Source organism: Rana temporaria, chromosome 4 (assembly GCF_905171775.1).
Source record: "Rana temporaria chromosome 4, aRanTem1.1, whole genome shotgun sequence".
In the NCBI taxonomy this organism is placed as follows: domain Eukaryota; kingdom Metazoa; phylum Chordata; class Amphibia; order Anura; family Ranidae; genus Rana; species Rana temporaria.
This window is the reverse complement of record NC_053492.1, coordinates 446,941,243-446,955,124: the sequence shown is the minus strand read 5'-3', so window position 1 is coordinate 446,955,124 and position 13,882 is coordinate 446,941,243. Positions and strand designations below refer to the sequence as shown.

The 13,882-nt window shown below is 45.3% G+C and overlaps 1 protein-coding gene across 1 annotated transcript in view; it reads left to right on the top strand.

The window, feature by feature from the left end:
* Positions 1–869: 869 nt before the first annotated feature.
* LRPPRC (leucine rich pentatricopeptide repeat containing) overlaps positions 870–13,882 on the top strand; it is a 253,528-nt gene continuing 240,515 nt past the window's right edge. The window contains exons 1-3 of the mRNA XM_040351539.1: positions 870–1,030; positions 6,007–6,209; positions 7,878–8,000. Of these exons, the coding sequence (XP_040207473.1) occupies positions 936–1,030; positions 6,007–6,209; positions 7,878–8,000 (421 nt within the window). The 5' untranslated portion in view covers positions 870–935. The remainder of the gene's footprint in view (positions 1,031–6,006; positions 6,210–7,877; positions 8,001–13,882) is intronic.

The following is a 13,882-nucleotide window of genomic DNA, read 5'->3' as shown; positions in this document are numbered from 1 at the left end:
GAATGAACTGCGCATGCGTCGTCCCGAAATTTCCCGCCGTGCATTGCGCTAAATGACGTCGCTAGGACGTCATTTTTTTTACTTAGACGTGAGTTACGTCCATCCCGATTCACAGACTTACGCAAAAAATAAAAAAAATTCAAATTTCGACGCGGGAACGACGGCCATACTTAACATGGCAAGTCTATGTATACGCCGCAAAATACCAACTTTAACTATACGCCGGAAAAAGCCAACTACAGACGACGTAAAAAAATGCGACGGCCGCGCGTACGTTCGTGGATCGACGGACATTGCATACCCGACACAGAAAACGACGAGAACTCCACCCAGCGGGCGCCGAAGTATTGCATCTAAGATCCGAAAGCGTACGAAGCCGTACGCCTGTCGGATCGAACCCAGATGCCGTCGTATCTTGGTTTGAGGATTCAAACTAAAGATACGACGCGGGTAATTTGAAAGTACGCCGGCGTATCAGTAGATACGCCGGCGCACTCTCTCTGTGGATCTGCCCCAAAATGTTTTCCAGGAAGCAAAAACTTTAGAAAACTGTTGCTGTCCGGTATATTATTATTTTTTTGTCACTACTCTCAAATAAAAGGTGCCCAAAATAAATAGAGAATATCTTGTGTAGTGATTATATTTATTGTTTTTATAGACAACGAGGAGCTGCGCTTTTCCTTATCTTTAAAAGTTTTTTTCAGCCCTGGCGCAGTGTGACCAATAACAGCACCAATCCTGCCATCTGATTCTTCCTTTTCCAGCATTAGCCGTACCCGGCGGTTGCCATGACAGCACGACACCGCTCTACTGGCGGAAGTGCCCGAACTCCGGCTTCCCCGGCGTCACTTCCTCTGCGTCTCGCGTGCTGTGGCTCCTGTGTCATCACGTGTTCCCACTGTCCTTGGCCACCACCGGCGTGAGTTGTGATCATCATGGCTGCTCTGTTAGCTGGAGCCCGGCTTGTCCTTCGCCAGGGGCTGCGCTTCCTGCCGGCTTGTAGTGTGCGGCCTGCGGCTGTGTCAGTCAGGTGAGTCCCTTCCCCTCCCAGGGCTGTGCAGAGGCTCGGTGACCCCTTGTACAGGGTGTCCCCTGCAGGTGGTGACTTCTAGCTGTGTGTCAGTGACAGGCATGGGAAGAGTTGTCCTTGGAAATCTGGGCAGCCTGCTTGTTGTACAATGTGATTATTTCTGTATTTATCATAGTGGCTGGGAAATACGCCTGACTGGCTTCATTTTTTTAAATGCTGGTAGCCTGGCTGCACCTATCGTAAAGGATCTTTTTATTTATTTTTTCTTAACCACTTCAATTCTAGACACTTTTATCCCCTTCCTGCCCAGGCCAATTTTCAGCTCTGTCGCACTTTAAACGACAATTGCGCGGTCATGCAACGCTGTATCCAAATGAAATTTGGTGGTATTTATTCACAAGTTTTATTTTTTTGCGATATAAGCAGAAAAAAACATTGGGCCATGTTCAGGTACAAATACGTTACGCTGCGGCGGCGTAACGTATCCCATTTACGTTACACCGCCGCAAGTTTACAGCTTAAGTGCCTGATCCACAAAGCACTTACCTGTAAACTTGCGGCGGTGTAACGTAAATCCGCTCGGCGCAAGCCCGCCTAATTGGAATGGGGCGGGCACCATTTAAATTAGGCGCGTTCCCGCGCCGAACGTACTGCGCATGCTCCGTCCATAAAATTACCCGATGTGCATTGCGCTAAATGACGTTGCAAGGACGTCATTGGTTTCGACGTTAATGTAAATGGCGTCCAGCGCCATTCACGGATGACTTACGCAAATTTAGAGCGACGGGCAAAGCGGACGTTCGTGAATCGGCGTAACTAGTCATTTGCATATTCTACGCCGACCGCAATGGAATCGCCACCTAGCGGCCGGCCTAGAATTGCAGCCTAAGATCCGACGGTGTAAGTCACTTACACCTGTCGGATCTTAGGGCTATCTATGCGTAACTGATTCTATGAATCAGGCGCATAGATACGACGGCGTATCAGGAGATACGCCATCGTATCTCTTTTGTGAATCTGGCCCATTATTTCTTCTTTCTATTTGAAAAGAAATCGAATAAAATTAAAATTTGTCATACAGTTAAAGGGGTTGTAAAGTTTTATTTTCTAAATGGGTTCCTTTAACCACTTGCTTACTGGGCACATATACCCCCCTCCTGCCCAGGTGAAGTTTCAGCTTCCGGCACTGCGTCGCTTTAACTGACAATTGCGCGGTCGTGCGACGTGGCTCCCAAACAAAATTTGCATCCTTTTCCCCCCACAAATAGAGATTTTTTTTGGTGGTATTTGATCACCTCTGCGGTTTTTATTTTTTGCGCTATAAACAAAAAAGAGTGACAATTTTGAAAAAAAAAATTCAATATTTTTTACTTGTTGCTATAATAAATAGCCCAATTTTTTTTTAAAAAAACTTTTTTTTTCCTCAGTTTAGGCCGATACGTATTCTTCTACATATTTTGGTAAAAAAAATCGCAATAAGCGTCTGGTTTGCACAAAAGTTATAGCGCCCTTCAAAATAGGGGATGGAATTATTATTATTTTCTTTTTTTTTTTTTACTAGTATTGGCGGCGATCTGCGATTTTTTATTGGGGGTGCGACATAATGGCGGACACATCGGACACTTTTGACACATTTTTGGCGCCATTCACATTTATTCTGCGATCAGTGCTATAACTATGCACTAATTACTGTATAAATGTGACTGGCATTGAAGGGGTTAACACTAGGGGGTGAGGAAGGGGTTAAATGTGTACCCTGCATAGTGTTTCTAACTGTGGGGGGAGGGGGGTGACTGGGGGAGGTGACCGATCTGTGTCCCTATGTACAAGGGACACAGATCGGTCTCCTCTCTCCCTAACAGGACGTGGATCACTGTGTTTACACACAGAGATCACGTCCCTGGCTCTGTGACTGCCGATCGCGGGTACCTGGTGGACATCGCGGCCGCCAGTCACGCGCATCGGCATCTCAGTGATGCGGCGGGCATGCGCGCCCCCCAGTGGCTGGAGGCCGTATATAGACGGCCTCCCGGCAATTGGCATCCACACTGCATCCGTACAAAGTCGTACGGCCGGCAGGAAGTGGTTAAGCTAGTTCATTGTTGGCTCACTTACCCTTTCCTTCGATTTCCCTTCTAAATGTTTTTTTTCTTTGTCTGAATTTCTCACTTTCTGTTCCTCCTCAGTAAGCTTTCCACCATAATCCGTGGGGGGCACGCATTGCGGTGATCGGTGGTACGACATGTCAGTCTGACACACCGATCTCAGTAAAGAGCCTCTGACGGAGGCTCTTTACCACGTGATTAGCCGTGTCCAATCACGGCTGATCACGATGTTAGCAGGAAAAGCCGTTGATCGGCTCTTCCTCACTCGCATCTGACAGATGCTAGTAGAGGAGAGCCGATCGGCGGCTCTCCTGACGGGGGCTTGCGCTGATTAATCAGCGCAGCCCCCCCTCGGATGCCCACACCAGGGAAGCCGCAAGGACCTTCAACGTGTGGATGGCCAGGTACATCCCCCATGGCCATCCACATGTGCCAAAATATGCCATACATATGCCAATCGGTGCACACAAATGGGCACTGACTGGCACCATAATAGTACAGTGATAAAAACAGTGATGCCCAGTAATCAGTGCCCACCTATCAGTGACCATCTGTGCCACCCATCAGTGCTGCCTATGAGTGCCCATCAGTGCCGCATACCAGTGCCACCTCATCGGTGCCGCCTTATCAGTGCCCGTCATTGAAGAAGAAAACGTATTTATAAAAAAATAAAAATAAATTAACAAATAAAAACTTTTTTTTCTTCAAAATTTTCGTTTTTTTTTATTAGTTGCGCAAAAAATAAAAATCGCAGAGGTGATCAAATACCACCAAAAGAAATCTCTATTTGTGGGGAAAAAAATCTGAAAAAAAAACCCTGCAAGAAAAAGGCATAATGAGCTAGTATGCCTAGCATACTAGCTCATTATGCATTATTTAGCGAAGCCCCCGCAGCGGTGCTCGTTCCTCGCCTCCGCCATCTTTGCCCAAATGTCTTCCTTTATCGCTGCTCCGGCACTGTGACTGGCCGGAGCCGCGATGACGTCACTCCCACGCATGCTGCCACTAAAGGCATGATCGCCATTAGTAACGGCACGCTCAGTGCTCCTGAGCGCCGTAGACATTGATGCGTGCCTTTTTTGTTAATATCTCTGTGTAGGTTTAGGAGATATTTCTTGTACCTACAGGTGAGCCTTAATCTAGGCTTACCTGTAGGTAAAAGTGGTCTGTAAGGGTTTACAACCACTTTAAGTGTATAATAATTGGTTTATGTGATCACGGACAGATGTACGCAGCTGATCATTTGGACATATGATTTGTACTGTTACATGTGTGGGGACGCTGTGTGTGTGTGTGGGGACAGTGTTTTGGGGACGCTGTGTGTGTATCGGATCCCCGTTCATAGTGAGGCAACTTTACAGGAAGTCGCCCCAGTGTGAACCTGTTCTAAGGCAAACCCCTCCCTCCCACAGGGGAACACCACGCCAAATTTTAAATAAAAAAATGGCATGGGTTCCTCCTCCAGGAGCATACCAGGCCCTTGGGCCTGGTATGGATTTCAAGGGGAACCCCCTATGCCGAAAAAACGGCGTGGGGGTCCACCCAAAATCCATACCAGACCCTTATCCGAGCACGCAGCCCGGACGGGAAAGGGGGTGGGGACAATCAAGCGCCCCCCCTCTCCTGAATCATACCAGGCCGCACACGCCCTCAACATGGGGGGGGGGGGGGTTTGGTGCTTTGGGGCAGGGGGCGCCCTGTGGCCCCCACACCCCAAAGCACCTTGTCCCCATGTTGATGGGGACAAGGGCCTCTTCCCGACAACCCTGGACGTTGGTTGTCTGGGTCTGCGGGCGGGGGCCTTATCCGAATCTGGGAGCTCCCTTTTAATAAGGGGGCCCCCAGATCCCGGCCCCCCACCCTATGTGAATGAGTATGGGTTACATCGTACCCCTACCCATTCACCTGGGGGGAGAAATGTGTCAAGGGGAAAAAAAAAAAAACACACTAGACAGGTTTATAGATAAAGTAATTTATTAGGCAGCTCCGGAGGTCTTCTTCCGACTTCTTCGCTCTCTGGTTCTTTCTCCCTTCTTCCGACTTCAGGGGGTCTCTTCTCCTGCTCTCTGGTTCTTTCTCTTTTCTGCCGGGCACCTCCGCTATCTTCTTCCAGCTCTTTTACTAGCGGGGGCCTGTTCTTCTGCGTTTCCTTCTTCCTTCTCTTTTCTTCTTCGATGTTAACTCAACGCTCCCTCCCGCTGTAATGCCTGGTGTGCGGTGCGCAACGATTTATATAGGCCTCTTCTGACGTCACAGTCCCATCATGCTCCGGGTGGTGACAACATAAGGGGGCGGGGTAATATAGTTAATATTGTTGAATAAAATCTACCCAGTTCAACCAACACAGAAAAAAAAACACAATAGAAAACCTCCATATATAAAACTCTATACCCACTGTTGATCCAGAGGAAGTAAAAAAAAAGAATCTCTTTCAATAATGCCAAATGCATCAAATGAACACAATATAAATTAGAATGGACGGCAGTACTTGGGGCAGTGGCATACACTGAATACCAGGGGGCCACACCGGTTGATGTCCATAGCAGAGGATTTTTTTTTTTTGGGTGGGTAATGGTTTTTCTTCCCTGATCTACATGCGATTAGACTTCAGCCTTTACCTTTAGGTCAGTTCTCAGGATAATTCAAAAAATTGTCAGAAAAGTCCAAAGGGATTTTATTTGCTCCATGCTGTCCAAAACTGACATGGTTCGCCGCCTTCACTTCATGAAAATTGTGTTTTTGGTAAAGTTTTTTTTTTTTTTTTTTTCTTTTTTTTTTGGAGGGTGAAGCCAATCTTTCACATGCTGTCTTGGAATATTCTTGGAAATAAAGTTTCCAGGTAACTAACTTTTCTATTTTTTTTTTTTACAGAGGTTTCCCTAGCCCAACGAGGTTTCTTGCGACAGCTACACAAGATAAAGACGCCATAGATGTAGAGTCTTTTCAGCTAAATGACAACTCGCGAACACATTCTGAAGGATGGTCCCTCCATCATTTTGGAACCAGGTTGAAAAAAACGGGACGGATTACCAGAAGCCAACTTCTTAAAGCTTTAACGTCGGTTTGCCAAGCAGGTAACGTATCTAACTCACTATTTGAACTTCAGTTTTGTCTTTGCTCATCTCTAGTGCAAGGGTTAAATATTTTTTTTGCAGCACCATAGTTATCCACTTTCCATCCAGCCTATCGTCAAATGACAGCTGGGTGGGACATTCATCATTCCGGGTGGATGTCATATGACGTCCTCACGGAACACGCCCCATGGGCCGCGCTGCAGCGTGATCTGTCACCAGCTGTGTCCACCAGACAGAGCCGATAACTGATCAGTGTAGTGGCACGCTGCTTTTACTATGTGATCGCTGTGACCAATTACAGAAGATCACATGACAATTGTAAACGATGAATGGCTTTGATTAATGCCATTCATTGTGTACAATTGTGTTGCTAGCTGTGATTGGTCGCAGTGATCACATGGTACAGACAGGGCCAATCTCAGCCCATCTCTGTACCATGTGATTAGCTGTTGCCAAAGCTTGTAGGAGGAGTCTTAATTCTCCTTTGATGTCCTATGAGGCTGCAGGACCTGTGACCCTCTGTCTGGTCAGTGGTGATTGGCCCTCTGCAGATCATATGCACCCTTCCAAGAAAAAAAAAAAACCTCTAGCAATACACGCCAATCTGAGCATGTGCAGAGTGCCCCCTAAGGCTGTTCTGTCAGGGGATGGATTGGGGACTATGGAAGAAGGGGCAGATCAGAGAAGACAGAATCTAACAGCCTTTTTACACAATGCAGAGTATTAACCCCCTAGGTTCCACAGTGAGTATAACAAGCATGCTTTACTGCATCTACAGCAGTGTTTCTCAACTCCAGTCCTCAAGGCGCACCAACAGGTCATGTTTTCAGGATTTCCATTATTTTGCACAGGTGATTTGATCAGTTTCACTGCCTTAGTAATTACCACAGCTGTTTCATCTGAGGGAAATCCTGAAAACATGACCTGTTGGTGCGCTTTGAGGACTGGAGTTGAGAAACACTGATCTACAGACTGATCTTACTGTTGTGCGTTTAGTAAGTTTTTAATTGAACAAGAAGCCAATTGGTTACCATGCACAGCTGCACCAGATTCTGTGTGCCCCAGTTTTAGTAAATCTTCTCCTTTTGACTGTTTTTTTAACATGCCTCGTGTCTTTTCACACTCTATTTGAACTATCCTTTGGAACTCCCTACCCCAGTGTTTCTCAATTCCAGTCCTCAGGCCCCCCCAACAGGTCAGGTTTTCAGGATTTCCCTCAGATGAAAAGGCTGTGGTGATTACTAAGGCAGTGAAACTGATCAAATCACCTGTGCAAAATAATGGAAATCCTGAAAACCTGACCTGTTGGGGGGGCCTGAGGACTGGAATTGAGAAACACTGCCCTACCCCAATATGTTCGGCAATCTCGTACGCTATCCACTTTTAGGCGATCCCCGAAGCCTATCCTTCCTACACCTAACAACTATACTTTTATTTTCTCCATCACCTCCTCCCCCACAGTTATTACCTTTTTTGTATAACTTGACCCCCCCCCCCCTCTCTAGATTGTAAGCTCTAATGAGCAGGGCCTTCTGATTCCTCCTGTATTGAATTGTATTGTAACTGTAATTTCTGCCCTAACATTGTAAAGCGCTGTGCAAACTGTTGGCACTATATAAATCCTGTATGATAACGAGGACTTGACTTGACATTACTTTCTCTTTTCAGGTACTCCATCCAGCACCCAGGCCTGGTTCCTCTTGCAGTCATGCGGGTCCTTAATGCCTGGAGTGCCCCCGTCAGAAAGAACTGAGATTGCAGAAACAGTCTGGAGCAAACTGCAAGAATTAGGTGTGGACTTTTTCACTTTCAATACATTTTTTATTGAATTTTTAATGGTATACAGGGTGGAAACCCATGCAAGGGTATAGAAGAAAACAATGTCGGTGAACTTCAGAGTTGCGTTCATCGGGATAAAATAAGTGCAAAATACCCAGATGACTAAATCGAAATGCAAGGAGTATCCTAAGTTGCTAACTGATAGTACAACAGTAGTAAACAATGTACTTAAAGTGGTAGTAAAGTTGTGTCTGCCATTTGTACCTACAGGTAAGCTTTTGATAAAATGACTATCTCCTAAACATGCAGTGTTTAGGAGATATTCCACGGTGCAGCAGCCGGTGACGTCACCAACGCATGCGCTTTGAAGGAACAGAATATCGTGCCGTTCCTTCAGAGGTCTGTGCCATAAATGGTGACCCCTGTGCGCATGTGTACAGGAGTAACGTCATCGCGGCTCAGCCAGTCAGACTGCCGGAAGTCCACGAATCTGGAAGGAAGACCGGGTAAAGATCGAGCTCTTTTAGCAGTGACAGCGTGCCAATGGAGAGCCTTGTTTTAAGGTAAGTCTCTCATAATGTGCTAGTATGCAGTGCATACTAGCACATTATGACATTGCCTTGCAGGGTGAAAAAGGAGGGGGGGGGGTTTGGTCAAGGGGGAACTGAGCAGTTCATGCTTTTCTTCACATTCACCAGCATGGCTGAACCAGAAATACAAGATCTGAGCAAAAGCATTGGGACGCCAGATGGAAGTGCAGCCTGGGTCTCACCAGTGATCCTGTCCTAGGCCGGCTCTTCTCCTTCCCCCTTCTTCTACACGGCCACAGAGAGCGAAGGTAGTAGTGGCGCTGGGAGATGGGGAGCGGACATCCTCTGGTGGTCAGAGGGTGGCAGTGCAGGTTGTGCTGGCTCACTCACCTGCCGCCCGGCCCTCAGCAGGTCACGGACTGGAAGCGGTCCATGGCCCGGGGATTGAGGACGCCTAGTCTAGAGAGATCCTAGGCCAGTGATGGCCAACCTTGGCACGCCAGGTGTTTTGGAATTACATTTCCTATGATGCTCAACAACACTGCAGAGTGCATGAGCATCATGGGAAATGTAGTTCCAAAACACCTGGAGTGCCAAGGTTCGCCATCACTGTCCTAGGCAATGTTGAGTAGTCCAAATCTCAATGAGAAGAAGATCTTGCACTGTGCCTCACTGTTTTCTTGCAAGATTTGGAGTACTCTGCATTCCCGGGGATCTTGTCGGTAGGAACCTCTGCACTGTGAATAAAGTTGTGTATTCAGGAGAGCCACACTTAACAGGCGGCTCTTGATTAATAGTCAACTTAGTACACCTTTGGTTGGGATAAAGCTTCCGTTCTTAGGTTCGCATCTTGCCTGGTAGTCAGACCTCCATTCTTACTATAGGTTCACATATATTTACATTTCTGCGCGCCGCGTTTGTGCAGGCATGGCAGCCCATTTATTTCAATAAATGGCAGCCCGGCGTGTTTTCTCACAGCAGCACAATTTCACTGCAGATGGTTTAGAGTGTGGGAATTGCTGCGATACCTGCAACTACATGCAGAGCTATGAACCTAGCCTTAGTCTCGTCTGTCCACAGGCCTTTTATAGACGTGAGCTGACTCATGGGCTTTCTCTCTGCTGTGGGAGTCTTCTGCAGGGTGAAAAGGCTGATTGCTGACAGAGCACTAAAATATGTCAAGTTCTGCATATTTGTTTTGGGGAAACGCATAAGGAGGCACCCTGTAATCTGGAACTTTTGTTGGTGGTTTGGCAGGTCTTATGTAATGGACTTGCGGTACAAGGCCCTCCTTTATTGGAACTGTATTTGTTTGCTAAGGCCTGAATAAAAGTTAAGTAAAACCTGCTAGGACTGCTCCTGGGTGTCTGTCTCATGTTTGGTTTACTGCTGCCAGTACCAGTTGAGTCTGTCCTTCAAATATATAGTGTGTGTATACAGTGCCCTGAAAAATTATTCATACCCCTTGAAATTTTCCATTTTGTCATGTTACAACCAAAAACGTAAATGTGTTTTATTGGGATTTTATATGATCGACCAACACAAAGTGGCACATTGAGGGTGATTTTCCACGCCAAAAAAAATATTATATAGAAATCGTGAAAATATTTAATAAAATTAGTTGTGAATGTTATGGAGCTGCTCCTCGATACAGTGACAAACTGTGATTTGTGAAAAAAAGTTAGAGTAGAGGGCGCTGAGGGTTCTTCTATGAAGAGCTAAAGTGATTGTGTGGTGTTCCCTAGAGAGGTGAATCACCTGTGAGGATGACCACAGAGGTGTGTTGATATGTGAACCAACAGATAAGGTGAGCACTAATTAAATATCCCAATAGATAATAAAGTTAAGTCCAACTGTCAAAAAAATTGAAAAAAACATGGAGCAGAGATTCTTCCAGAATATGTCATGCAGTCTGTGTCCACCGTGATAATAATTCCTTCACCACAAATACAGCTTCACCCGAAGTGCTCTGAATGGTTAATGCGCTTACCACAACACATGGACTCCTTTAGTGAAAAAGGTAGTCATGAATGGCTGGACAGGATAAGTGTCTGCACACTATACAGCATAAACTGGAATAGGAGCCTTCAACCTCATATACGATAGGTGGTGTGACCAAAAAAACAAAAGGGAGCTCATAGCATAACACCGTTTAATTCAAATACATTTAAAAACAAAGAGCCAGATGGCCTCTTACTTCAGAAAGTGCCCGTCCGGCACTGGAGCTGTAAGCGTGTACAGTTTAGAGGACAACGGCCTCACTCGGGTAGCGTCAAGCAAGCCGGAGAGATTGCCTGTAGTTTGACTTGGCTCACAGATGTCAGAGCTGGCTGGGGCATAAATGTGACTAGATCCTGGCCTAGATCCTTGAATTAAACGGTGTTATGCTATGAGCTCCCATTTGTTTTTTTGGTCACACCACCTATCGTATATGAGGTTGAAAGCTCCAGTTCCAGTTTATGCTGTATAGTGTGCAGACACTTATCCTGTCCAGCCATTCATGAATACCTTTTTCACTAAAGGAGTCCATGTGTTGTGGTAAGCGCATTAACCATTCAGAGCACTTCGGGTGAAGCTGTATTTGTGGTGAAGGAATTATTATCACGGTGGACACAGAATGCATGACATATTCTGGAAGAATCTCTGCTCCATGTTTTTTTTCAATTTTTTTCATTTTTTTGACAGTTGGACTTAACTTTATCTATTGGGATATTTAATTAGTGCTCACCTTATCTGTTGGTTCACATATCAACACACCTCTGTGGTCATCCTCACAGGTGATTCACCTCTCTAGGGAACACCACACATTAATCACTTTAGCTCTTCATAGAAGAACCCTCAGCGCCCTCTACTCTAACTTTTTTTTTCTCAAAGTGGCACATAATTGTAAAGTTGAAGGAAAATGATAACTTGTTTTCAATTTTTGATACCCCTAACTAAAATCTAGTGAAACCAATTCAATTGCCTTCAGAAGTCACCTAATTAGTAAATGGAGTCCACCTGTGTGTAAGTAAATCTCAGTATACAGCTGTTCTGTGAAGTCCTCAGAGGTTTTTTAGAAAACCTCAGTGAACAAACATCAGACAGCATCATGAAGGCCAAGGAACACACCAGACAGGTCAGGGTTAACGTTGTGGAGAAGTGTAAAGCCTGGTTAGGCTATAAAAAATAAAAATCCCAAGCTTTGAACATCTCACGGAGCTCTGTTCATCATCCGAAAATAGAAAGAGTATGGCACAACTGCAAACCTACCAAGACATGGCCGTCCACCTAAACTGACAGTCCGGGAAAGGAGAGCAGTAATCAGAGAAGCAGCCAAGAGGCCCATGGGAACGCTGGAGGAGCTGCAGAGATCCACAGCTCAGGTGGGAGAATCTGTCCACAGGACAACTATTAGTTGTTCACTTCACAAATCTGACCTTTCTGGAAGAGTGGCAAGAAGAAAGCCATTGTTGAAAGAAATTCATAAGAAGTCCCATTTGCACTTTCTGAGAAGCCATGTGGGGGACACGGCAAACATATCGAAGAAGATGCTCTGGTCAGATGAGACCAAAATGTAACTTTTTGGCCTAAAAGCAAAACGCTATGTGTGGCAGAAAACTAACACTGCGCATCACCCTTAAAAACACGCCATGAAACATGGTGGTGGCATCATGTTGTGGGGATGCTTTTCTTTAGCAGGGACAGGGAAGGTTGATCAGAGTTGATGGGAAGATGGATGGAGCCAAATACAGGGCAATCTTAGAAGAAAACCTGTAAGAGTCTGCAAAAGAGTTGAGATTGGGGCTGAGGTTCACCTTCCAGCAGGACAACGACCCTAAACATACAGCCGGAGCTACAATGGAATGGTTTAGATCAAAGCATATTCATGTGTTAGAAAGGCCCAGTCAAAGTCCAGACCTAAATCCAATTGAGAATCTGTGGCAAGACTTGAAAATTGCTGTTCAAGACGCTCTCCATCCAATCTGACAGAGCTTGAGATATTTTACAAAGAAGAATGGGAAAAAATGTCCCTCTCTAGATGTATAAAGCTGGTAGAGACATCCCCAAAAAGACTTGCAGCTGTAATTGCAGTCTAAGGAGGTTCTACAAAGCATTGACTCAGAGGGGCTGAATACAAATGTATATCACACTTTTCACATATTAAATTTTTCTTTAAGTTCACAATTATGAGCCGCTTTGTGTTGGCCTATCGCATAAAATCCCAATAAAATACATTTATGTTTTTGGTTGCAACATGACAACATGTAGAAAATTTCAAGAGGTATGAATACTTTAAGGCACAATACATTTTCTATTTTTATATATAAATTATGGCCCAGATTCTCCTACATTTACGTTGCTCCTGGGCAGTGTAACGTATGTGATTTACGTTACACCGCCGCAGGTTTACAGGTTTACAGCCTGATTCTCAGAACACTTGCCTGTAAACTTGCGGCGGTGTATCGTTAAATCGCTCGGCGCAAGCCCGCCCAATTCAAATGGGGCGGGCACCATTTAAATTAGGCGCGCTCCCGTGCCGAGCGTACTGCGCATGCTCCATCGGGTAAATTACCCGACGTGCATTGCGCTAAATGACGTTGCCCCGACGTCATTTGCTTAGACGTTTACGTAAATGGCGTCCAGCGCCATTCACGGATGTCTTACGCAAACGACGTAATTGTTTTTAAAATCGACGCGGGAACGACGGCCATACTTAACATTGGTTGCCCCTCCTAATAGCAGGGGCAACCTTACGCGTCGCGTACGCTACGGAAACGACATAAAGTCTCAGCGTCGACCGCGCGTATGTTCGGGAATCTCGCGTAATTACCTCATTTGCATAGACGGGGAAAAATTGCTTTTAAGATCTGACAGCGTAAGAGCCTTACGCCTGTCGGATCTAATGGGTATCTATGCGTAACTGATTCTAAGAATCAGTCGCATAGATACCCGGGGCCAGATGAGGAGTTACGACGGCACAAATGATGTTGCGCCGTCGTAACGCCTTTGAGAATATGGGCCTATGTGTCTGCTTATCCAGCATAGTGTAGTCAAATATGACACTAGTTTGTTGCCAAAGTTGTTTGCTGAATCTCTGGTCAAGTTAATATATTGGATGTGATTGAAATGAAGTCTGTGGTTGTATGTATCTGCTGATGTGGAATGCAAATAATTGTATTGAAAATTAATCTTTAGATTTAAATGGCTGATAATTAGAAAGAATCAGGTATGTTGTGCTTGGTTTGACCATGGCAGATGCCTATAAATGTGTATGCACACTAAATAAATAAATAAATTAAATATATATATATATATATATATATATATATACACATATATATACACACACAAGTGTTTTATCCATGTTTTATTACTGTATTT